Source organism: Aethalodelphis obliquidens, unplaced genomic scaffold (genome assembly GCF_003676395.1).
Source record: "Aethalodelphis obliquidens isolate GAN/ISIS:26980383/991018 unplaced genomic scaffold, ASM367639v1 scaffold9, whole genome shotgun sequence".
In the NCBI taxonomy this organism is placed as follows: Eukaryota; Metazoa; Chordata; class Mammalia; order Artiodactyla; family Delphinidae; genus Aethalodelphis; species Aethalodelphis obliquidens.
In genome coordinates this window covers 27,681,800-27,709,400 of record NW_020837953.1, presented here as the reverse complement: position 1 = coordinate 27,709,400, position 27,601 = coordinate 27,681,800, and the positions used below count along the sequence as shown (strand labels likewise).

Here is a 27,601-nt window from a genome sequence, read left to right as displayed (position 1 = left end):
CTCTCTCCCCCTCCCTCCTTCCCTCCCTCCAAACAACAAAACTCAGAGCATGTCAAAGGAAAAAGGTTTGTTCTGGTATTGATCAAAACCCTTGGAGTCAACTGTCTATCTGAGCTTAGAGGGTATGCTGTTTTGATCTTGAGCCTATGTTAAAGGAATCTACTGTCAGGTTCTGAAATAAAGAATTTTGGATAGTACCATCATTTTTCACTTTAAAATCCTAGAAACAATTTCAAAAAGCATTATTTTGTTTTGTTTTCTGGGATGGGGGAGAAGAGAATCTACAGATTTTTATTTATTTAAAAATCAAAACAACTCGGCATAGGAAATAGGCAGTTCACATAGCCAGCCAACATCTGAGGTATCATCAGTGTGAAACAAGGTCCTGGTCCATTCCTACTGGCCTAGCTGATCCTAACAAAATGGGAAGTTTATGGCTCTGCACAGCAAATTCCAAAAGGACAAGATGACCGTAAGACTTTATTCAAATCCTTAGAAGCAGAGCACTATTAATTATGTAATATTCAGCTGGAGAGTACAAGAGCCCCTGATGGTATCCTCCAACTTGCTTTGTCAATGCAGCCTGGTCACAACTGCAAAGGAGCAGCAAAATAGCTTTTCTAGATCAGTACATTGAACCCAGCAAAGAATCTGCAGAAATGATACTACACCACTGCACTAGCCACACAGTCCCTTTGCTACACAATGAGCTGCTCTATGTCTCTCTTCTACCCTATTATGGCCTGTGGACACATACTCACTAGGCATTGTTGGTTTTGAACCAGCAAAAAAAATTTTTTTTAATCTCACAAAGAACCTAGTATGAAAATAACAAGGCAATCAGTGGTTAAACTGAACTGTACATATAGGGGGCAGTTTGGGAAATACCCATTACAGGCATTTCTCAAGTCTAAAATATTGTGTCTTTGCTGCTACTCCTTTGACTGTTCCTGAAAATTCAGAGTACAAATAAGTCCTAAAATAAAAACTTTACACTAACAGCATTCTCTGACATCATTAGACAGAAAATCAGAGTAATGCTACAGCCCACAATTCTACAAGGTGTAGAAAGTGTGCTAATGCTCTGCCTGGACATATCTTTAGTGACGGCCTGGAGTACTCCCCTTCCGAAAACAACAATCTCTGGGACATCCACTTAGCTTCATTGGTTGGAAAAGAGATGAATTCGACTCTCAGCTAAGTTCTTTGAGAGACTCCTCTTAAAATGCCATTTCCCCACAAATTTATCAAAACAAAAAAGGCTCCTGGCTACTTTGCCTCATGTTGAATAGGGTTTTCAAGAAAAGAAACTAACATGAATACCCCATCATCAGTAAAGACTAAAAAACACCTGAATCATATACTATATACGCCACTGCCTTTTTTTGTTTTTTCTTTTTTTTGGTGTTTTTTTGTTTTGTTTTTTTTCCTAAAAGTGCCCAGGTGGGCTTAAGGCTGCCAGACTGCACGCACATCTACAGCAACATGGGCTTCTCCTATTTCACCTACAACTTGTATCAGGGGAAAAAAGAGGGATAGACGAAAGTGAGAAGAAGGGAAAAATACACCGTGCCTCCCCCCCCCCCCAAGAAAGAAAGAAATCCACAAAAGGGAGATCTATGTGCCAAGCATAATGGAAGAGTGTGCTCCCCAAACAGATGGTTCTGCAGAGGCTAATGTTCTGCTGGTTTTCCTTAGAGACCTATTTTGAGAAAGTTTAAAAAGACAGGAGATTTTGAAATAATTCAATCCTGGCAGAAATTCAAACTCCAACACTAGGAGCAAAATCATCCTTCACTAAATTAATCCTTTTTTTTCTTTCTCTTTTTCTTTTCTTAAACATTTTATTCACGTTATAGAGGGATATATTCTTGTTTGTTTGTTTTTTTCCAATCATTAGGAGAGTGGTTGAGGAGTACTGAATCCATCACTACTTTGATGACACAGTTAAGATTCCAGATTCACATTTCCAGGTACCAAGAGTTCCCTCTAAATGCCACGATCAAGTCAGCCTTCGTATACATTTCTTTCTACTGAACGCAGCAATGCCCATTGGTATCTCTGAAGCGTAATCGCATCTTAGGTCGGTATTTCTCCAGGTAAAGCAGCTGTTTGGAATTGAATGCTCCCCTTCTTTTTCTGAAAATACAAGAATGGCACACTTTATCATGTAAAAAAAGAGCTGCCTGATTCACTGAAAAGTGTATTTATGGCCTGTGGCCTTTCTAACTCTACACAGCTGAAAACCAGCATATTTCCCATACAACATCACTTCTTAAGTGAAAGGGCTGAACTGAAACATGAACTTTCTGTGTGCCTTCCTAAAAGAAGAAATAGACAAATTTTCTTTGCTAACTCTCATTAGAGTCTATTAATCGTTTAATAAAGATCAGAATGGTTAATCCAGAGACATCTGACTATACTCTTCCCAATTAATATATTCTTCATATTAGAAATGGCAGCAAGTATTTAGGATAAATGAGGAAGTATTTATATGAAGCAGCAGACACAGATGGCATTCCTTGAAACATGTTATCTTCCTAGAGCTACCATACATTTCATGCCCTTTGTCACAAAGTCATTTTTTTATTTCTTTCTTTCTCTTTTCTTTTTAAGAAAAGGTTAGAAAGGGAAAGGGCAAGACAATAACTGCCAAAGAATTCTGGACAAAAAAAATAGCATGGCCTGTTATTCCAGACTGCTGTCAAGATTCTGTCTGGGCACTACCATCCTGATTCTGTGACTGAACAGGTCACTTAAGAATCCTAGGTGATTAACTGCTCCTCTATAGTTTCTTCCTTTCCTCTTTGTCACAGAGAGTTACATTTGGAAGGCATTTTGGACAGCCATTAAAAGAGGCACCACATCACTGAGACTCAGCTACCTAGCTATTCATTTTAAAGACTCCTAGATGTTCAAGTCATATACTGGACATATTCTACAATGCCCAAATTTGCCACCTAAATTAGAAAATCTTTAAATCTGGGAGCCAGTAGTGTTATTGTGAGTCTCTTTATCACTTGCCATTTTTGATATCTTCAAATAATATTTTAAGCCAAAGGCAGCAAATTACCCTGTACTATGAATGGGTACTTTTTATAATTTCTTTCTCTTGTATGATTTTGCTTTGTGTGTTTTTTTAAAATTAATTAGTTATTTATTTGGCTGTGCCGGGTCTTAGTTGTGGCACGCAGGATCTTTGCTGAGGCATGCAGGATCTTTAGTTGAGGCATGAGAACTCTTAGTTATGGCAATGTGGGATCTAGTTCCCTGACCAGGGATCAAACCCGGGCCCCCTGCATTGGGAGCTCAGAGTCTTAGCCACTGGACCACCAGGGAAGTCCTGCTTTATGTGTTTCTGAACATAAAACTTCATACTCACTGTCTTATAAACTGAACTGCATCTTCGTACTTCATTCCACATTCAATCAAAGCAAGTGCGACCAGCACAGGTGCCCTGCAGAGATAAACTCATTTGTAAATAACCACAGGTCTTTGGAATTAAAGGATTTTTTAAAACCCAGGATTACTTATTACCAAAATTATGTAAAGCTTGAGCTTTCATTGTTCCTGTACACTAAAATATCTGATATTTTTCTACATAGTAAAAATATCTAAATCATTACAGCTTCTATGGTATTTTCTATTTTTAGTAAAGTACAAAATTCTAAACCTTTATTACAAGATCTTTACTCTTTAAAACATCATCACATTATATCTCAAATTTTCACATCATTTTATGTCACCAAAAATCCACTGATCTTTAACCATTATCATAGTAAATGACCAAATGGATTATCTTGAGTGTCTCAAAATTTTTGTTACAAATCAATTTTAATATCATCTCTTCATCAAGTACTAAAGAGGTGCTAGACTTCCTCAACAAAATCCTTTCCATGAGCTGGGAGAGTGGCAGAGAATTCGTAATTAGGAGTTGCTTTCTATATATATATTAATATAACAAAGGAAATGATGTTTTTAATAAGCCCATTATAAGGCACTAACTTTGGACTGACTACCTAACTAGGATAGCTATTAGCTTAAAAAACTGCCCCAAATCAGGATAAGGACTAGAGACGTCTGACCCTGAAGAACTGTACAACACTAAACTGCAAAAAAGGAAAATAGCGAACGAAAGGGTTGAGCAGAGGTAACAGCCTGAGTCACCACCACCTTGAGGCAACAGCAGCTTGCATTAATGTTTGGAGTCAAAGTGCACATTATAAATTGACATTTAATCTACTGTTGATGAGTGTTGCAACACCATTCCATGCAGTGCTCAAGGAAAAAGATTTTAAAATCAAAGTCAACTTTCATTCTCCATACATTTCCTTTCAAGAATTTAAGGTTCAACCATCTGCTCTTCATCTATTAACTTCCATTCATCTCAATCTAAAATTAATCATGTACAGATTCTTCAAATCTAAAATTATTTTAACTTTGTTGCCCATTTCAAACACCTAAAACTTTGATTACTGGAAATGGAGAAACTGAATTAAGACTGTATTTTTGGCTCAAAGATAATTACATTAAACCAGTTCCAAAACAACTTATGAACCACCACCCACTAAACCCAGACTCAGACAATGAAACATAAAAAGTTATTCTGAGAAATCATTACACCAGCTTTTGCTCTCGTTTCCTTTCCTTTCAGGCAACTTAATATTTAGCGTAATAAATGCAGTTTCTATCAAAGTGAAATTTTTGATAATGAATTCACAGACAAAAGGGGAAGAACTTACCTTCCCAGTCCTGCAACACAATGCACTGCAACACAGCAACCTGGCTCTTCACGAAATTTGGTTTTTAGTAGGTTTAGCCAATCATCAACTATCTGATTAGGGGGTGGCGCTCCATCGTCAAAAGGCCAATCCTGGGAGGAAAAGGTCTTTTACATTAAATTGATATTTTCTCCAGAATTAACATCCTAATGCACAACAGCTGCATACACAGGGCAGGCCTAATTGCACTAACTGTTCTACATGTACCGATTTTTTTTTTAATAAATGTATGTATGTATGTATGTATTGCTTGCTGCATTGGGTCTTTGTTGCTGCGCGCGGGCTCTCTCTAGGTGCGGCAAGGGGGAGCTACTCTTTGTTGCAGTGCGTGGGCTTCTCGTTGCCATGGCCTCCCCCGTTGCAGTGCATGGGCTCTAGGCTCACGGGCTTAAGTAGCTGTGGTGCGCAGGCTCAGTAGTTGTGGCACACGGGCTTAGTTGCTCCACGGCATGTGGGATCTTCCCAGACCAGGGCTCGAATCTGTGTCCCCTGCACTGGCAGGCAGATTCTCAACCACTGTACCACCAGGGAAGCCTCATGTACCTATACTTAACCACACAATTCTGATCACTTCTGAAAAATGATCCAAGATCAAAATTCAAGTGTGCCAACTTAGCCTTCTCAATGAAGCATACATAACCAGCAACATAAGCATCAAACTTTTTCTTTGGAAATATGTCTTATCACAAGAGCGATAAGAGGTTAGCATTCTTCAAATATTTTATCTGAATAGAACAGTAATTAGACATAATAGAGAAAACTAAAATTAAAACCAAGACAAAGTAAGACAGGACACACCACCTGTCAATAAGATTTAGAAGTCCATTTTGGCAAAGTATACCAACTGGTATCTCATTGGTCTCTACGAATATAAATATTTTTGAGGATTATCCCCAAATAGCTCTAAGTTATGATGTCTTTTCTTTAAAGACTCTGATAAGTAATTTCCAACAGATCATAATAGAAACATACTACTATCTTTGTGCTTACATATGTATTTTTTTTAAAGTCAAGCAGCAAATATTTTTAAAGCTCAGCCTAAATTATACACACCCCATTTTACAAGTATAGTGCCACATGATATGATCCTGAGGAAATGAAAACCATTTTCTCAAGTATTCCCTTCTCTTTTTATATTCATTGATTTGGGTTGTTTTTCAATTAAGACCAACCCCATGTGCATTCACAATACAGGCAGGGATTTATCTTCCTTGTTACCTCGCACAAGGTCCTGAGAAACCAACACAAGTCATTTTGAAGAAAGGGGGGAACGGACATTCACATATTGCATCATACCCTCTGTCCCATCTAACTTCAAGGACAGAAATGCAAAGACACTGGGAATTTTTTTTTTTAACAATACTATTCTAATGAGACTGGATAAGGACACTTTAAAATATTAGAGAAGGAAAAAGGGAAAAGTGACAGAGCACTAAATTGATTGTGCACTCATTACTGGCACCACTAGAACACTTCATGGAGCCCATTAGCCATGAGAGCACATTATGTTTGTCAACTACGCCCCATAATTAAAGGGCTGTCAATGTTATCATTATAAATGTCACTACAAAGTTTAACTGTAAATAGCAGTAAAACTAGTAAGTACCTTAGTCAAGAGCTTACTTCCTCTAAGACTCCCTAAAATGCATCTAGTTAAGAAACAATAATATGAAACATGCTTTACTTACTCATACAAGCAGTTTCTATCCAAAAAAATCACTAAAGCAGTAATTTAGAAGCATCTGAACTTCAAACTGACATGGCTGAAACCACCATTAGTCTTTTCCAATGTGCTTCTGATTTACAAGAACATTGGTCAAAGGGTTGAAAGGTCTCACTTTGGGAATATCCTCTTATAAGGTGTTCCAAACCCTCTTCACCTAGCAAAAGTAAATTAGCAATCCAACTTAAACTAAAATTTCTGCCTAGGCATTAGGGAGAAGGGAGGGATGAATAGGTGGAGCACAGAAGATTTCTAGGGTCATGAAACGACTCTATATGATACTATAGTGCTGGATACATGTCATTATGTATTAGTCAAAACCCCTAGAACATACAAGAGCAAACTCTAATGTAAATTATAGACTTTGGGTGATGATGATGTATCAGTGTAGGTTCATCAGTTGTAACAAGTGTACCACTCTGGCGGGGGATGTTGATTATGGGGGAAGCTATGCATGGGTAGGATCAGGGCATATATGGGAAATCTCTGTACCTTCTGTTCAGTTGTGCTGTGAACCTAAAATTGCTCTAAAAAATAAAGTTTATTTAAAAAATTTAAAAAAAAATTCTGCCTAGGAAAAAAAAGAAATTCCAAGCTTAATTCTAAATATCCTTGGTTTTTTTCCAGCTTTAGTTAGACCTTTAATTTTATCTGATCACAGCTCTTTAAAACAAAACAAAAGCCTAGATTTAAAGGCCTGGAATAAATCCCAGATCTACCACTACCTTCCACAAACTACTTCAAGTTCTTTAGTTCATTTCTATTTCATAAAGGTGTTTACCAACATTACTGATTCAAACAGACTACGGTCAATCTGCAGTTCATTTTCTCACCCTGCCAACTGTCAAGACAAACTGATTTCTCATCTACTCTCTAAAGAACATACAATACAGGAAAAGGAACTTGTATTTGGTTTAATTTCAGAACTTAAAACTCTGTTTTTATTTTTTTAAACACAGGGCTACATTTTATACACGTTTATACTTATCCCCAGTGATTTCCAGCCAGGGGATCTTAAAGTCATTTAGAAATAGGAATGCAAGCAAAGTATTATTACCATGCCATACTATTAAAATACATTTTAAAAAACATAATGTTTGGCTATTTGATTTTTGTGTTTTCACCAATGTGGAAGTGAGGAAACTTTATGTATCAGATGTGAGACAACTGCCTTACCAACAGGACATTTATTTTCTTTGCATCAACTGCCTTCTCAACTACCAACCAATGCAGTAAAGACTACAGAACTAACTCTCAATAAAAAATAGGCACATAGGGGCTTCCCTGGTGGCGCAGTGGTTGACAGTCCGCCTGCCAATGCAGGGGACACGGGTTCGTGCCCCAGTCCAGGAAGATCCCACATGCCGTGGAGCGGCTGGGCCCGTGAGCCATGGCTGCTGAGCCTGCGCGTCCGGAGCCTGTGCTCCGCAATGGGAGAGGCCACAACAGTGAGAGGCCCACGTACCACGAAAAAAAGAAAAAAAGAATGTCTGATGGAAACTACTTTCAGTTAGATTCAAACCAGTAGCCTTGAAACAAAAGCTAAATGTCACAGTAATTTCCTAGAGAAAAAAAATGAAATTTCCATTTTCTTGAAATAAGTGTGCACTAAATTTTGCCTTTTTTGTTGAAAATACTCTGCATCTGTGGACTTCAAGGGCATAAATGAACAAAACTGCCAATCCAAAGGAATTTTAACAGATTGCTATGATTACTGTATCTCCTGTAAGTTTAAAAAGCAAACTATGAGTGCCAAGTTTTAAAAATATCTGTGTTTGAAAGGTACAAGTTGTTTGTAGTGAAAAATTAAAACACTACACACTCACTAGAACGTGGATTCCTTCTTTTTCAACTGGTGCTTTATCATATGTAGCATCACAAACTCGAACCAAAGTTGTCACTCCATACTTCTTAAGTTCCTTTAAAGAAAAACAAATGTAAGGAAACTTGTTTTTAGAATCTGCAATGAAAGCTTTAAAAATATACTCTTATAAACTGAAACGAGACCTCATTCTCAGACAAAGATCAAAATCATTCTCGTTGTAACAACATATACAATAGACATTCTTGCATTCAAAGTGGAAGCATCAATAAGGCCCACCTTTGTAAGGGGCAATTTGGTAGCATTAATGCGAAAACTTTAAAAACACACACACACTTTGACCTAGAAATTCTACTTCTGGGAATTTATACTAAAGAAATAATTAAAGATATACACAAAGATTTAGGTACCAGCATGTTTAGCACGGGTTGTTTGGGATGGTATAAAGACAGAAACATTAATGGTCCAAAAACAGGTGAATGGTTAAAAAAGTATAGCACATCCATACAGAATACTATGAAAGCTATAAAAATAATACTAAGGAGGTTGGGGGAAATTTTTCTAAAATACACAGTGTGATCCTATCTATATGTATATTTATAAATATATACATAAATACAGAAAAAACATCTAGACACCAGGTATTAACAGTATTTTTAAATTGTCTTTTGCTTATCTGTAACTTCTCATTTTTATGTACTAAGTACATATTGCTTTTTATAATTTAAAGAAACAAAAGCAATTTTGAAATTAAGATTAAATAGTGGTATTATATTACAAAGTCAAGTAACACACAATTACAGCCAGAAGTCTTGCTCCTTTAGAAGTTTTCCTACAGTAATGCCTAATCCAGTCACTAACTAACTTCAAGAGGCCACCGACATCTTTTTATAGCTGCAGGAGTCTATGACCAAGGAATCCACAGGCTGAAAATAGTATCATGTAATTCAGCCAGGCTTAAAGGTGACTGAACAACCTGAGGGCATACCGGCCTGGAATTAACTTGTACACTGTGTACACAAAGTTAAGAAGCTCAGAGAATTAAAAATATAAATAAGCAGAACAGTGATATCCTACAAGAAGTGTCCATCATCTGGTTATCTAAAGAGAAAGTTATTTTAATTGCTAAAGGACTTTATTATTCACAGAAACGCCTTCTCATAAAACAGACTCAGGAGAGTTGCTAATGTTATATAATGAGTCAGAAATTTTTAAAAATTTCAAAATACAAATAAAATCCCATTAAAGTGAACTCCACAGTAGCTGTTCATTGAAAGTTTCCAGTAGAAATTTTTTATGGTAAATATTTGTGACCTTCAGCAAGTCAAAACCTCTTCTGAACTCAGTTTTGCCATTTGTAAAGTGAGAGAGGTAGATTTAGAATCCCTAGGAGTTCATCTAGCTCTCTAAGTCTACTCCACAAATACATCAACAGAAATCATTGAGACTGAACAATCTGAGAATGATTAAAAAGCTTACATTCAAATGCCTGTTGAATGAAGTACAAAATGTTTCTCTACTACTACCAATAGAAAAAATGCAGGATCTGACATAAAAATGCTACCTATAATACCTTTCCTTCCCCTAAATTTCTGGACCCTTGAATAATGTGGTTCCTACTGCTAAGTAGTTCTAGGGTAGCTTTTCATCAAAAGTGGTTAGGGCATTTTAGGAAGAAATGGGTTTTAGTGTCAGAGATAGTTCTACCACATACTGTGTGCCTTCAGGCAAATTACTAAACCACTCTGAACCTCAGTTTCCTCATCTGTAAGGGAAATAATGGTACCTATACCTCATAGGGTTATTGTGAGGAGTAAATGATATAATGCATAAAACTGCTTATTGTAATGCTGGGTACGTACTAAGTATTCAATAAATGTTAATTAGCTTTATTATTGAAACTGTAACAAAAGAACTGCTAATAATGTTCAAAGGAAAAAACACAGTACTAGACAATCTCTAAGATCTCCTCAAATTCCATAAATGTTCTTTTAAAAATCTGTTTTAACTAATTCAACTCAATTCAAACAAAGACTGGTAAGATCCACAGGATCAGTATCATCCATACTCCAATCACAGAAATAAATGGCTTTGTGGTATAAGATTTCTTTAGAGTGGTGTTAATTTTTAACAGGATTTTACCTATAAATCAATCCAAAACGTAGACCATGCTACAATCTTACCTCTGTGAACTTGTTGAGGGTAGCGTTGGTAGGGTTGTGGGTTATCAGAAAACGCATGTTCTCATAGGAGATCTCCACAGGGGCTGGACGGTTCATTATGGCAAATAAAAAGTGTGAGCGTGCGTGTGTGAGTGTGATGGGGAAAATGAAAAAAAAAATCAATAAATCTTGAAATGTTTCACAGCAGAAAACATTAAAAAGACCACTAAAATGCCTATTATCGATCAGTGTTTTCTCTATTCAACTTGTTTATTCTTTAAGAAGCTTCTCCCTTCAAGATAAGCAGAAGTATTTAGAATCCACTTGAATCCAAATTCAATTTGGGCCTCAATGTCTGCTGATGGATACCTTCGGACTCCAAAAAAATCCAACTACATACGAAACTTAAGCAGCCTTTACTACATTTAGGCACTAGTGAGACAAGTTAAAAGAGTAGGTCGCTTTTCACTTTTGTTTACTTGATGCTTAATTTTACTGGAGTCATTAAAAGATATATGCTTGCAATAAAAAAAAAAAAAAAAAGCCAACTATTTCTGAGGCCAGTCTCGGTGTCCAGAGTCTTCAAGGCAATGTTAATTATGGCACATAGAACCTCCAAGCTCACTTGTCAGCGGAAACGCTGTGCTGAGCCTGGCAGAAGTCTGCCCTCACGCTCAGAATCGCCATAAATGTGCAACGTATATTCCAACGAAAAACCTGGAGGAGACAATCATAAAGAAAATGAACTGGAGGTTGACAGCAAACACAATGCCCAAAAGTCAAGAATACATTCTTTATGAGCCCAAAGACATCTGAAATGGCGCCACTTCTAAACTACTGCCATCTACCAAGAATAGGACAGAAGTACATACCAAGAGTATTAAAAGTCAGAGATTTAAGTTAAGTATGTCTTGGGACTTCCCTGGCTATCCAGTGGTTAAGACTCCGAGCTCTCAATGCAGGGGGCCTGGGTTCCATCCCTGGTCAGGGAACTAGATCCCACAAGCATGCTGCAAATAAGAGTGTGCATGCCACGACTAAGGAGCCCTCAAGCCACAGCTAAGGAGCCTGCCTGCCGCAACGAAGGAGCCCATGTGCCGCAACAAAGGAGACTGCCTGCCACAACTAAGACCCAGCGCAACCCAATAAATAAATAAAATAAAATAAATACTAAAAAAAATAAATAAAAGACACCGTGCTCCCACTGCCGGGGGGGCAGGTTTGATCCCTGGTAAGGAAATTAAGATCCCACATGCCGCATGGTGCAGCCAAAAAAAAAAGTTAAATATGTCTTCCTTTTTTCAAAACGAGGCTCAATAAAGTTCTATACTAATAAGATTATTTCTAACTCGTCATTTTAAAATGAATTTTTAAAATCATTTAAAATCATTTTTAAATGATTAAAAGATACTTAAAACTTCACTCCATGGACTCTTTTATAAAGTTCACATCAAATGATCTCCTTATTTGTCTGCTTTGATGTTAACTATCTTTGGTTAAAATTATATCTGTAAATGAAGGCTATTTACCAAAATTCCACTTTGAGGATTTAATTCTTTCAATCCAAAATATATGCATTGGCCCCATTTATGATATCAGTTCATAAAGTTCATATGATACCAGTTATCTTCTTTTCCTCACAACTCTAAGTAGTTTTTAACTACCTATGATGAATGAGGAAAGAGGATCAGAAAAGTGACTTGTCTAAGGTGAATGAATTAGCTAGGCCCAAATTCAGACTCTTCTGAAAAGTCCTGTATTTTTTCCCAAGGTACCACAATTCCAGCTGACTCAGCTAATATATAAATCCCATTCTCTCATTTCTAGTCCAATTTATCTTTTTATTATTTCTCACATCACTACCTCAAGAGTACAAAAGCATCCAAAGGTTAATGATTCACACAGCAGTCTCCTGCGCAAATATTATTCCTACCAAAACAAGGCAAGAAGAGAAGTGGCAGAATTTTTGAAACACAGTAATCTGTATAGCTGGCTCAGTCAGAGTGTCAACATAATCATAAGTTCCTCTGGAAATAGGGACGAGGTCTAAGTTCTTCTACTTGCCTCTTCCCTAAGCCACCAATAAATGCTTATTTAGAACTCTAAAAAAGATGACTGTAACCAGACAAATGAAAGATAATGACTGCAGAGGCACCTGCAGGAAGAAACTGCAAGAGGTAAGAACAAACCTAAGCCTCAAACTTTCAAGCCTAATCTTCTATCTTCAAGTCTTCTTTTTATGATATTCTTAATGGCATTTTATTTTGTAAATTATATACTTCTGATTATATTACCATAGACACAAGCTCAAAACTAAAACGTTCCTAAAATATGAGAGACACAAGAAATTCAAAATGGCATTGTAAGAACTTCAATACCTCAGCATAATGAGTTATCCACTACAGTAAACACACAAAACTTCTACATTCAAACTAACAAAAACATAATACACACCATCACCCTTCCTAACTCATAATCTAACTCATAATTCTAACTGTAACCCTAAAACGCAGCCACTTTAGATCACACATTTCACAGAGTACTCCTTGTACAGTCAAGGAATTTTAAAGCTGGCAGAAACTTAAAGAGATCAAACACACTGACCTTTAAAAAAAAAAGTTGCTGTTTGGGATCCAGAGAGATTACAAAAACTTAAGACCACACTGCTAATTAGCAGCAGATCAAGGACAAGAACCCAGGTCTTATTTTCCCTCCAATTTTGACTAATGGAGGTATCCACATATTTTTCAAGTCATAATCTTATTCATGACAGTGTAACTTTTCTTCAAATATTTGGTTGGATGTTCATTTGCAACTCTGTGACCTTATAATAAGGGGAGAAAACACTATTAAAATAACTACTCAAAGAACAATGGTTTGCGTGCAATGCAGAGCAAAACACAAGGAAATTCTAACCTGTTTGAATCCCTTCGGTTTAATGCTGTTATGGCAGCTAATATGTGTGTCAGCTGAGAAAGGCACTGAAAGACCAGCATTGTAGTGACAGCCAGGCTTAAAAGGTTACAGCTCTAGCATTAAGTTTTCTACCCAGTCATCAGTGTTTGTCTTCTCAGAAAACAGAACAACCTTTATCCCATCTTATTCCTCCAAGCTCAGTTTGGAAGGACCACTACCAGGGAGAAGGATAACTTATTATTAAATTTTCAATTCCTTTTTTTTTTTTGGCTGCACAGCTTACAGTATCTTAGTTCCCTGACCACGGATCGAACACAGACCCCGGCAGTGAAAGCACAGAGTCCTAACCACTGGACCACCAGGGAATTCCCAGATTTTCAATTCTTAATACCATACTGAGATCTCCAGCAAAGGAATTTCTGCCAAATGAAACACTATGTTCTATCAGTGTTAACAGATGCATGATAAAAGCAAGCTTCTGTTCCTTCCCCCTCCCCCAGGAGTTCAACTACACATTAACAGTTAAATGTTCTTGCACCTGTCAATTCAGATAAACTAATGTTAGTTTCTGTGACACCCATAAGAATGCAAAGCAAACAGTCTGTATAAAAAAATCATAAACAACCTACCACAGCTGGAAAGTACTCAACAGTTACAGAGCCATACATTTTAGCATAAACTCAGCACCTGTATACCTTACTGGAAAACTTTTTTCTGAAGTTTTCTCTCTGGCATTGATTCTGCTCTACCTACTCAAGTAAAAATTGATTTTTACTTTAATTTACCAGATGATGGAAGAGGCTGGTACTTGACACATAACAGTGATCAAATTCAAATACGCATCCAAATATTCTCTCCACCCTTTATCTTTTATAGAATCTAACTTCTAAAATGTTGAATTGGGGAATTTCCATTTCCTAGGCAACATTTCCATTTTTAACAAAAGAATATGACTTCACTGAAGAATTAGAAAATGATGGTCTGTGACAGAGAAATCCTTTTAAATTAAAGAGGGAAGAGGAAAAGATAAAGAAGAATAAAGAAAGGGGGCTGGAAGAAGAACAAGCAAGCAGAGGTCTACCAAGCTAAGACAGTGCACTGCCAGTAAGACTAAGTCAATAACACAACAGAGACTACTTAAAACTCTGAAGAGGGGTATGTTACAAGTTTAAATATCCACTGTCAATGCTCAACTGCTAACATCTACCTAGATGAGAACCAAAAGCCAAAATGCATGTAATAATACAATACCCATCACTTAATCATGGCACAATGTTAAAACGGAAAACCATGGAGAGGTTAAAAAGAATAAAACACCTATATAAACTGATACGGGAAGATGGCTAAGAGATACTAATAAGTGAAAAAAGCAAGGTACATGATAATATAAACAGTATATATAGAAATATTTGTGAGTACTTAGTATGTTTTCACTCAGGCCAGGAGCATGATTTACAATATATACCTTCTAAACAGTTACTGTTTTTTTCCCATGTACACTTATTACCTTAATTTCTTTAATTTTTTTTTTTTTTTTTTTGGCTGCACCATGTGGCATGCAGGATCTTAGTTCCCCGACCAGGGATCGAACCCACACCCCCGGCATTGGAAATGCAGAGTCTTAACCACTGGACAGCCAGAGAAGTCCCCTTAATTTTTAATTCTAGGGTGATAAAGAACCTACAATGATTTACAATTTAATTACATCCTTAACAGTGCTATAACCACTGGATTACAAAGAGCCTCAAAAGGGCTAGTCCTTCTGTCCCTGGCAAGCCTGTACCTACACATTTCCAGAAAGACAGCTTTCTTCTTTGTTAAAGATACTAAATTATGGAGTAAAATTCAGATCCTGCTTTGGCAACTGTAATTCTAAGTTCAAATATAAATATAGAGAATTCAAGGGCATGAACGAACTTTACAAAATCAGCCCCATTTAATGTAACCCACACTTACTGGGCATCCTTTTAAAAATCCTGTCAAGCCACTCACAACAAGCTTTCCACTGAAATCACTTCTATTTACAAATTAAAGTGATGATGCAAAAACCCTCTAATTTGATAGGTTATGCCAGTATTCACCAAATTAAAAACAGTACATTATAAGTAAATGTACAAAAGAACTCTAGATCTTAGAAAATAAAATCTAAAAGCAAAGGTCTGAGGAACAAGTAAGTATACATTTACTGTTTACTTTTCTTGCCAGAAATTCTACAGGAAGTCATGCAAATTTGAGTCAGCGTGGTTTCTACAAGCAGACAACATGAAAGCATAATATGGTATACAAGACTAACACCTTGCAACAATTTTTTCCTAAGACAAATTAATTTCACCTCATTGAAGACACCTGCATTTCCCTTAAGTATGAATAATCTGTCAACAGTAAAGAATTCATTCTCATGAAGGACTAGACACTGCAATTTGGCCAGTTAAGAATGTATAAATGCAAATATTTATTGGATACATAATATATACCATATATTCTTATATGGGCAGCAAGAGCAGTAAACAAACAAAAATTCCTGTCAGGATGGATCTTATATTTTAGCAGGAAGAAAAAGACAAATAAAACATGCAACTGCTATGGAGAAAAATGCAAAGCAGGGGAATCTGCAGTGTCAGAAGGGAGAGGGGATTCCACTTTTAAATAAGGCTAGCAGGAAACGCCTCAATGAAAAAAGTGACCTTTTATCCTAGTCCTGGGGTTTTGAGCCAAATAGATATTTGAGGAAGCATTCTAGGCAGAGGGATTAGCTCTTGCAAAGGTTATGAGGTGGGGCCATGCTTGGAGTGTTCTAGGAACAGCAAGGGGGCCAGTGCTACTGGAGCAGATAAGGCAAGGGAATGAATAGGGTCAGAGAAATAAAAAGAGAGGCTTACAGGCCAACAGAAGTATTTGGCTTTTACTCAGAGAAAAATAAGAGGTTTCAAGCAAGAGTGACAACCAATGTTTAAAAGGATCACTCTAGATGCTATATGGAGACAGATTATGAGTAGTAAGGGTGGAAGCAGGGAAATCCGGTAGGAACTTGATGCTATAATCTAGGAGACAGATAATGGTAGCTTGGGCCAAAGCAGTAGCAGTAGAGAGGATATGAATCAGTTTCAAGATGTACCTTGAGGTGGAACCCAAAAAGATTTGTCCACAGACTGGATATGGGGTCTGTGGGGGAAAAAAACTCAAGGCCCTGAGTAACTGTTAATAACTCACAGAAGGCTGACAGAATATTCACAGACTATTCAGACAACAGACCATAAAATCTTCACAACCATCAAGAAAGAAAAGCAAGGAAATTCCTCTTTAAAGTACTACTGTATCTACTGCATTTTGACCATTTGAGATTAAGACTTGTAAACTAAAGAAAACTCAACATTGCTAATTAAACACTCATCTTCTGGGGCTTCTATGGTGGCACAGTGGTTAAGAGTACGCATGCTGGGGCTTCCCTGGTGGCGCAGTGGTTGAGAATCTGCCTGCTAATGCTGGGGACATGGGTTCGAGCCTTGGTCTGGGAAGATCCCACATGCCACGGAGCAACTAGGCCCGTGAGCCACAACTACTGAGCCTGCGCGTCTGGAGCCTGTGCTCCTCAACAACACAGGCCGCGATAGTCAGAGGCCCGCGCACCGCGATGAAGACTGGCCCCCGCTTGCCACAACTAGAGAAAGCCCTCGCACAGAAACGAAGACCCAACACAGCCAAAAATAAATAAATAAATAAATTTATTTTTTAAAAAAAGAAAAAAAAAAAGAGTCCGCCTGCCAATGCAGGGGACACGGGTTCAAGCCGGGAAGATCCCACATGCCGCGGAGCAACTAAGCCCGTGCACCACAACTGCTGAGCCTGCGCTCTAGAGCCCGTGAGCCACAACTACTGAGCCAATGTGCCACAACTGCTGAAGCCCGCGCGCCTAGAGGCCCTGCTCCACAACGAGAAGCCACCGCAATGAGAAGCCCCCGCACCACAACGAAGAGTAGCCTCCGCTTGCCACAACTAGAGAATATCGACAGGCAGCAACGAAGACCCACGGCAGCCATAAATAAATAAATAAATAAATTTATTTTAAAAAAAACAAAAAGCCATTCATCTTCTGGGTGAGGGACTGGGCGAAGCAGGTGAAGGGGATTGAAAGGTACAAACTTCCCATTATAAAATAAGTCATAGGGATGTAATATACAGCATAAGGTATATAGTTGATAATATTGTAATAAGTTTTTACGGTGACAGATGGTTACTAGACTTATAGACATGATCATTTCACAACGTACTTAAATGCCTAATCACTATGTTGTACACCTGAAACTAACATATTGCACCAACTAAATTTCAATTAAAAAAAAAAACCTCATCTCCTGGTTAACTGATCTTAAATTGGAAATTTTTACGTTCATACCTACTCCCAACTCATCAGAGCCTTGTCGAAATAAGAGCTCTACTCTCCGTACTACTTATCTTTGTTCATCCTCTCTATTGTTGCATTTATCAAACTAAAAGTGAATACACCTGGCTCCTTGAACTCAGACCATTCAAATTAATGTTAGTTCCCGTCCCCTACTGACTACAGTCCCGGGGAATTGATAAGGAAAGAGGTATCATTAAATTCTACAGAAATTATGATCCAAAATATCTGTAAACAAGCTAAAAATAGCAACACATTTCTTACTGCTAAAAAAAGTTTCAGAGTTACTCCCTTGGTTATTCCCACTTTTCTACTTCCTCATTTAAGGAGGGAACTTGAGAATCAAGTTCCAGTACACAAATCAATAATCAGTTCTATAAAAAGAAAGCATGACCTTGATAGTGGGAAAATATCTGAACACTTCAGAACCAGCAGGACATACATGGCCTGCCACTCAGAAAGGAAAGGAAAGCAATTAACCAACAGATCACACCTGCTTCTGAGAACAGTGACAGTTATTTTCTGAAGTCCCGTGGGCTCTGTTCCCACTCAAATGAAAAGGGAGTGGTTTTCAAATTTGTATGTACCCTGGCAATTAGAAGTAGTTGTCATTTTCTGGTAATTCCTACCTCTTCAAATAACTGTAAGACAAAAATTGCATTAAATATTTTCACGCCATACTTCAAAATATTTACTTTTCAATTTTGTACTCCATTGTTCCTCTAAAGATTAGCAACTCTCCAGCTGAAACTCTTTGTCCAAATGTTATTTTTCCTTTCAGAAATAAAATTTAAATGAAGATAACAGCACTATGGCCAATTTTCACTTTTTCTAAAAAATTATTTCAATACCAGTAAAAACATTAAAAATCCTAACACCATTCTAGTATGGAACATTATATTATTGTTTTCAGTGAATCTTTTAAAAATTAAGTTAAATAGCTCTATTAAATTGATTCTATTCATTCATATTTCCATTTCCAAGGAAAGGTATCATCAGGACTACCCTCTCCACGTGCTTTTTGTTTAAAGACTTCAGTTTATGTACATTTCAAGACTCCCAAGCCTCTTTATTATAAAGTTTAAGCACCTTCTTTTCCTAAAAAACTGTGGTAACCTCCTTCATACTATAGAGAACTATCTCAAATTCAGCTGCATTCCCATAAAATTAAATCCTAATATTTGTTTTCTTCTTTCCCTCCATCCTTCTTTCTTTAACCTCAAAAGGATAAATAATTTTCCTGGAGAACAATTTCAGTCTCAATCATTTTACTTTAGTTTCCAACATCACTATACGTACACTAACTCAAGAACCACTGAATTATTTCATTAATAAGGAAATGTATTTGAGATTCTGAATTTCAATTGTAATAAAGCAAACTCAGTAGTAAAAATCCAAAAGGACACCCGAATTCACCCTGTCAAAACCACTTTGAAATGTTTTCTGAGCTATATCAGGACAGTTAGAATGACTGTAACAGCTGCAAGTTCCCTGAGGTTGCAAAATAGATACTTGGGAAAAGGTTATTTGAATCACCTTTCAAAATAACCTACAGCACAGGAGCAGCATGCAAAGCAAAAACTTCCAAGCTATTGTTAGCATTATTTAAAATGTATGTTTCAGAACTTAGCAGTTTATGGCTCAGCTTAACTCTTTCATTTCCCCATTTTGTCTAACATATTGAGCATATTTAAAGGTCCTGTTCAAGTATCCACCACCAAAAGAGGGGAAGGAAGCTCTCTATGTACAGGATATGGAATAAAAACATTCCAAATTACACCTTGTCAGCATAAATTCTTTTGAGCCCCAGAAATTTTTCTGCTGTTAGGGCATTTTGGTCCAAGTTTCCCCTAAGTAAGTTACACTTCACTTCCTCTCCTAAACTTGTTTCTTAAAAATCACATTATACTTCACAGCCATCTCTCTGTGCACTGAGTATTAGTACAAGATAAACAGACAAGAACCCAAGTAATTCAATTTGGAGAGGCTGGTGGCCTTTTAAAATATGCTGTCTACCCACTAACTGAATTGCCCAGTAATGACTTGATGTTTATTCTCATAAAATACAACATTCAAAAGTCTTTAGAAACCATACAGTGAAAGCAGTTGTTTCACATTACGTATGAATGTGAAGTAAAAATGGTGAAATACCTCTATAATTCCATGTCAAGGGGTGATGATTCTTTGGTCACCAGCTTAGTTCAACATGGATTCACTTTCCTTCTCTTCTCACTTAAAGAATGCAAAATTTAGGGGCTTCCCTGGTGGCGCAGTGGTTGAGAATCTGCCTGCCAACGCAGGGGACAAGGGTTCGAGCCCTGGTCTGGAAAGATCCCACATGCCGCGGAGCAACTAGGTCCGTGAGCCACAACTACTGAGCCTGCACGTCTGGAGCCTGTGCTCCGCAACAAGAGATGCCGCCATAGTGAGAGGCCCGCGCACCGCGATGAAGACTGGCCCCCGCTTGCCGCAACCAGAGAAAGCCCTCGCACAGAAACGAAGACCCAACACAGCAATAAATAAATAAATAAGTGGGGGAAAAAAGAATACAAACTTTAATCTTTCATGTCCTCTTCCTCAAAATGCTTACTGAGATGCAGGACAATATACCAGCTCTGAATGATACTAAAACTCAGCCCATCTAATCTTAAAACAAGCATTTGTGGAGCTCTCTTTGCATACCATATAATCACCATCCAGGATCAAGAACCTAAAAGAATCAATATGGGTGAAAAATATTTGATGATGAGCATTAAAATTTCATTATTAATGCTACATACTTTGAAGACACAAAATAAGCATGAGTAGAATGGAGTAGGATTAATTAAGACTTCTGAGGAAAGGTAAAATTTTTATGACAAGACTAATAGAAATAGAGACAGGCCATGGTAGCATGACTCGAGAAAGGAGCTAAGTCTTCGGTTAGATAGCTCTGAGGAGGCCTTGACCATGCTGAGAATTTTAGACCAATTCAAATGCAATAAAAGCTCTTAGGAATTTTAAAAGTAGAGTAGTAGTAACTCTTTGCTCACTGAGAGAAAACAAGTATTGCCATATTGGTGAGCATCTTCTGATCTACTGAGCTGCTCCATAATTACCAGCAAGCTTCACAAAAATAGCCTCTCAGCTTACTAAAACCTACCTGATTGCTGAATTCTTTTTCCTAGTAAATAGATACAAGTTTAACTAAATTCTGCTTGGTGATGACCTCCAAATGAATATCTCATCTCACCTGAAAAACAATTCAGAGTTTAGGCTATGACTTAAATTTGATGTGCTCTTCATCCAGAAAGATCTAAATTATTTGAATAATTTAAACCAATCACCAAAAGGAAACTTGTTTGTAACCACACATGCAGAATGAAGAATGTCACTACAATCTATTGTTTCTCCATCATATCCTTCTCAATTTGCTGACAAATCCTGCTGATGACTCATATCCTTCTGTACTAACCAGTCACTCTGTTCCCTCATGACAGGCTTTTCACCAATAATGGAAAGAAGGAAACACACCAATTTGTTTTGCTATTAAAAATAGTAAATATCAACATATGTATATAAATCCAATCTACAAAGACTGTGGTGGTACAACCTAGTGAATCTCAAAACGAAAAGACTAGAAAAAGGCAGACTTGATTGTGAATTTGAATTCTTGTCAAACAATACATTAGTTAAGAGCCAACATTTTTGACCACTGCGGAAATAAAAATATAAAGTAATTTATCTGATCTGCTAAAGCAAATATATCATGTGCGCATTTTATGCCAAAAGAATTAACATTTTCTGAGAAGAATGAAATTTCAACCCAAAAATACATGAAAGGAATTAAATTCTCTAAAAGGAAAGAGGGTTCTAACGGTCAAAATATTTTTTCAAAACAGGCTCAACTAGCAAAGAAAGGGTCACAGAAAAGCTTAATCTAAAAATTCTCTACAGTTTAAAAAAGAATGTTGTAAAATGTAAATTTATATTTAAATGATGAAATTTAGTTTCTAGATCACTTAAAATGGAGTGGATGCTGTGTTACAGAATCCGCAGGTAAGAAATCAGTGTAGGCAAACAAAAAACATTTGTATTCAAATCACATAAAAACTGTTGGTATAATCTGTCAACCCCTTGTAGCCATTCTTCTGGCAGAGTTTATGCCCTGTAAGTCTATACTGATTGATCGGGGAAAACCACCTCAACATGTGCAGGAGAAAGGTTATTTTCTCATCTGGGTCCTAGTAACTCCACAGGGTAACTGTGGAAAGTGGACAGAGCCTGCAGTACTGTGCAGCTTCTCTCATGGAGGTGTCAGAGTAGTGACAGTTTCTGGTTTAGCCTAGACCCCTACAACTCCATGGAGCAAAAGATTCAGATACAATATCCACTTGAGCTCTACGCCAAGCAATCCTGTAAGGTTTCAAGTCTCAACAGAGTGGCCAGGAAGTCAAAGGAGCTAGAGAATGTGGTTCAGTCAGTACAATGAAGAATAACCAGAGAAAGCTATCAGACACCTCTGTATATAGATACTAGTTCTGAAGTTGAAAATGGATAGAAGACTCTTCTAATACTCCAGATTAGCAGATTCAAATCACCATTTCCCAAGTAATTTTAATCGGTGGCATCCACTGTTCATTTAACAAACGCAAGATACAAAATTATTGAAACTGTAACATCAAGGACTCTTGCTTTACAAACTTCGAGAATAATCATCAGTTTCTCTCTAACCCAACTAGTATCTTGAAAAAAATCTCAAAGCAGCAACATCCCCCAAAGAGCAAAAAAAGTAACTGAGGTATCCTTTAAAAAAAAAAGAAAAGAAAACTAACTAAAAACTAAATTTCAAGTAAAAAAAAGGCGATTTCTTTAACATCTACTAATTCCTACATAATCCCCTGTAAAATGACTACAGTTAACTGGGGAGGAAAAAAAAAAATGGCTAGAGACTTAAGTACTTTAAGCCCCAAAGGGAAAAAATTTTTTTAATCCACTGCCATCTATTTACTGATACTCTTTAACTAGGATTCAGCAACTGATCCCTAAACCAATTTTCTTATCTGTAAAATTGGAAGAATGCCACTTACTCACTCCCAGGGTTATTATGAATTTAAAATGATATGATTCGTGATTTAGCACACAGAAGATTCTTAAGATGGTAATGTTGAATCCTAAAGCATAATGTTGGACTTCATAAGTACTCCAAGACCTCAAAATCTCTAACTACTACCCTAATTCAATAAACATAACTAAGTCTTCTATGTTAAAACTATGGGTCCTGATTTCCAGTTGCTAAAAATTTGTAAAGATCACCAACTTCTACAAGGAGTATAGCTAATGAGATATCACTTAAAGAAATCAACCTAACTTAGGCTTCCCTCTAACTTGTTTCACTCTTCCAAGAGCAACAGCTAAAAATTTATGTACTGCTCATCTGCATCTTATTTGTAAATGCTTTTTCTAGAGGCTTCACTGATTACCAATCCGACATTCCAACAAAAAAGGAACAGTACAGTCAAACCCTATAAAATAAATCTCCATTCAATTTCAACTTCAGGTCTCAAAACCATAAAGTGTTCAGTAACTACCTCATATAGAAATGTCATCTTTAAAAGACAAAGTGAAAAAGTTGCATCTTAAGAAAAATAAATGTTTTTCCTTGTTCACACAAATGTCTTTTCAAGTAAAACATAAATATGGGGCTTTCAGACTTTTTAAGAAACTACGTGCAAAAACATTCAAACATTTACTCTTCCCTAGTGCCACCAAAGTTCAATGATGTTGTAAATGGTTTCTGCCTATAAATTTGGTTCGTTCAAATTAAATATCACTTGCCTGACTCATGGAGGGAGTGGTCTGACTTTTGCTGTTCTGAGTCAGAATATACCAGGTTCAGCAGTTCTAAAAAATTTTTCATTTATATAGGTGGTCTAAAATGCTAGTAGCCTTTTCCAGCTACTAAATATAAGAAACTGTTGCATTAGTAGAAGTCTTAGTGATAATAATACTTTGAGTCTGTAGTTCAATTTATAATTAACAAAGTGCTTTCATATATATTTTCTCACTTGATCTTCAAAATCTCCTGAGGTAAAAATCCCACAAAGCTGAAGAGAAAGACTTTCACAAAGAAGTGACAACTTCTGGTTGACTCTTATCCCCATTAATACACTCTTCTTCTTTCCCCCAAAATAAAAAAAAAAACATTTAAAAGGCTGCTGGGTTTCTTTAATCAGACTTTCCTCTCCCAGACATATCCCAGGTGCCTCATAAGACTCTTGTCTCAAAGCACCCTAAGGCCCCAAGAGAGTTCCAAGGCAGAATCTCCACCCACATAAAAGCCTAGCCTAACTTAGGCCCCAAAGAGCCTCAAGTCAGCATCTCCTAAATGATCTCCTTGCCTCCAGCCATTCAGTCTTCTGAATTACCTTCAACATCTCTCATCTGTACAAGCTGCTAGGTCACTGTGTGGATGAGAAACCTCAAAGAGAGACAACCTAGCGAGGGTAGTTGACGGTATAGTGGAAAAATCAAAGACTTTGGAGTCAGACTGACCTGGGTTTTTAATCCAGCTGGGACAAGTTACTTCACCTCTTTGAGTCTCTATATCTTCTCATCTCATCACTGTAAGTCAATGAGGGCTCATCACTGTATCCCTAACGTCTGGCAAATAGAAACCACTCAACGTGTGCCAAATGAATGCAAATGAGGACACCTACCACCTTTTAATAGTAGCTGTGAGAACTGAATGAGAGTATAAAAACACCTGGTACATAGGAGTAACTTAATACTAATTAATCTGGTCCCCCACCAAACAGTATCAATACTATTTACTGTTTCTGAAAGCAGAGAGCATGCTAGTGATGCAGAAAAGGACACTGTAAGAAAAATATAATTTCTGACTTCTAATTACACACCAATGTTTTTGCTTGTAATTCTATCGCGTCTAGTACCAAAAGGACCACGCTACTCTTTGCTTGTATTGAAAAGACTCCCAACTTCTAAGAGACTTCCCACCATTACAGTATAAAATCCGTATCAAGGTACTCTTCATCAAGAACCTCTACTTTGGGCTTCCCTGGTGGCGCAGTGGTTAAGAATCCGCCTCCCAATGCAGGGGCCATAAGTTCGAGCCCTGGTCTAGGAAGATTCCACACGCCTCAGAGCAACTAAGTCCATGCGCCACAACTACTGAGCCTGCGCTCTAGAGACCACGAGCCACAACTACTGAGCCCGCGTGCTGCAACTACTGAAGCCCACGCACCTAGAGCCCATGCTCCACAACAAGAGAAACCACTGCAATGAGAAGCCCACACACCGCAACAAAGAGTAGCCCACACCCCGCAACTAGAGAAAAGCCCGCGTGCAGCAACGAAGAATGCAGCCAAAAATAAATAAATGTATTAAAAAAAATAATGTGTCATTCTGAAGCCTTAATTTCCTTTTGCACCTTGAATAAGGCATAATTTCACTCACTTCCTGTCTGAAACTACTCTGTAATACAGAGGAAGGGAGCCAGTAACCACCATATTTAATCCAGCAATGGCTACAGTTTGGTGACTCCATAAAGACAAGCATTTGCTGAATGCCTACAATGATGCTAGAACTGCTAGATACTTTATACATTTCTTGAAAAATTCCAGAAAATAATAAGCTAGCCTATGGTTCTTCTTTATCATCAACATATTACACCATTATTATTATCATTATTACTACTTCTTAAAATCTTCTCTCCAGAAGGGTAGGAAAGAGCTAAAACCTAAAAAACATTTCTTAAATTTACCTAACAATAGAATACCTCTCACCTGAAAAACTAGCAATACTTTACAAGAGTCTGTGCAATACACAAATCTGTTTTAGTTAGCTCTCAGAACCCCAGACTAGGGTGGAATGCCAATCATATGCTTGAAAAATTTGGAAATTCATGTCCATGTCATGAAATAATGGGGGGGGGGTCACAGAGCCAGAAGATGGTAGTGCCACTGGAACAGACTTCTGTACCCTCTCCTCATACTTGAACCCAAGGACCCAGGGACAAGATGCTCCAGGAAAGAACTCCCTAACCCAGGACACCCGGGTTCACTATGGCCGTAGAGAACAATCAGGGAGAGCCTCCAGGAAGCCGGCTCACAGACTGAACAGTCGCAGGCACACACACCTCCACACTCCCTCATCTGCCGTTCACCTTCTCCCCAGCCTCTCTCACTCTGCACTCAGGTTCTCCCCCCCACCACTCTACCTCGGGCACGAGAAACTCTCCCTCCCCCACTTACTCTCCCCATTTACCCCACTCTCCCATGCACACTCCTACTCCCCACACTCACTCGTTCCCACACGCTCCCCCTCACTCTCCCCTACACTCGGCCACACTCGCTCTCCTCCCACCCTCCTGACACTGTCCCCCCTACCGCCCCCCACTCTCACTCCCCCTCACTCTCCTCTACATACACACACACACACACACACAGACTGCCCCCAACTCCCCCCATCCACACTTTCTCCCCCCATGCTCTCTCCCCCCACATGCACACTAGCCCTGTCCCCAACTCACACTCTCGCCCTCACGCACGCACATCGCCCCCCCCACTCAACATTCTTGCACACAACACTAGTCCCTCCCCCTCCCACACGCGCGATCCCCCCACCCTGCTCACCCACCCTCGCTCTCCACGCTTCCCGGCGGCGCTCCCCCCGCCCCCGGCCCCGGCCCGGCCCTCCTTCCGGGGACGTGTCTCAGGCCTGCACTAATGGCTGCGGCGCCTCCCGCCCTCCCCTGCCCCGAGGCCCCGGGAGCCAGAGCGGGGGCCGCCCGGGAGCAGCGCACTCACGCTGGCGAGCTGGGGACTGGGCATTGAAGTCCGGCGGCGGCGGGAGCGAGGAGGCGCCTCTCTCCTCAGTCACCTCGGCGGCGGCGGCGGCGGCGGTAGCGGTGGCGGCGACGGCTCCCCCCCAGCCTCGGCGCGCGACACCCGGCCCGGCCCGGCGGCGGCGGCGCGTGTCCACGAGTCCGTCTTGCTGCTGCTGCTGCTGCTGCTGCGGCCGCCGCTGCGTCTCCGGCTGCCGCCGCTGTCCCCGCTGCCGCCGCTGCCCTGTGGCGTCGCCTCGCGCCGTGCCCGGCCGCCGCTGCCGCTCCAGCCGCTACCGGACGGACGACGGTTACAGCCCGGCCGATCGCGCCGCCGCCACCACCGCTGCGCGCGCAGCCGGAACCAGCTCCCGCCGCCGCCCCTCAGGGGGCGCTGCGGGGCGCGGCGCGCGCGCCCTCCGGCCCGCCCCCCGCGCCCGCTGACTGGCTGGCGGGCCGGCTCGGGGCGGTGGGGCCCGCCCACCTGCCCCGCGGGGCGCTGACCCACTGCCCTCGGCGCCTCCCCCGCTCCTCCTCGTGGTTCGTTCCGCTCAGCACTCCTGGCTGCGGAAGGCGCGTCCATGTGACCGGGGAGGGGGGGGGCAGAACCTGGCCTGGGTGTCCTTCACCCACGCCGCGGCCCGCCCATCCGCACCTGGACTGGGCCAGAGCCCGAGGCCGTGGGGTGACCGTCAAGGTCGAAGGGCCTTTTCCCGCGGCCGGGCCGTGAGGCCTGAGGCCAGATCCTGATGGGACAAGGCGGCGACCGAGCCCTTTGCTCGGGGATTTCCAGCCCAGAAGTGAGAACCCGGGCAGCTCAGTTCTTGGCTGCCCTTTCCCGAGGCCCCAGATAAATGGCGTGTGCGTCTGCAATAGCGAAGGATATTTCTGTGTCCCCCTACCCTTACTCCCCGACCGCGCGCCACACACACACACACACCCAGACCTAGGAACAGCGAGCAGCAGATCAAAAT

At 39.5% G+C, this 27,601-nt stretch overlaps 1 protein-coding gene across 4 annotated transcripts; it reads right to left on the bottom strand.

Moving 5' to 3' along the window:
- Positions 1-321: 321 nt before the first annotated feature.
- PTP4A2 (protein tyrosine phosphatase 4A2) lies at positions 322-27,601 on the bottom strand. Of its 4 annotated transcripts, none has more exons than XM_027109324.1 (6): positions 18,297-18,382; positions 10,510-11,205; positions 8,331-8,423; positions 4,743-4,873; positions 3,383-3,457; positions 322-2,139 (listed from the first exon to the last, which is right to left on the bottom strand). In XM_027109324.1, exons 2-6 carry the CDS (start codon positions 10,603-10,605, stop codon positions 2,031-2,033), a joined length of 504 nt encoding a protein of 167 aa, XP_026965125.1. In that variant the 5' UTR covers positions 10,606-11,205; positions 18,297-18,382; the 3' UTR covers positions 322-2,030. The 4 variants fall into 4 exon arrangements, 2 of the variants coding, with proteins under 2 accessions (XP_026965125.1, XP_026965124.1); XM_027109323.1 differs by lacking the exon at positions 18,297-18,382 and adding an exon at positions 26,611-26,988 and having other exon boundaries at positions 405-2,139; XR_003433346.1 differs by lacking the exons at positions 322-2,139; positions 3,383-3,457; positions 4,743-4,873; positions 8,331-8,423; positions 18,297-18,382 and adding exons at positions 18,391-18,444; positions 26,611-27,601 and having other exon boundaries at positions 10,754-11,205.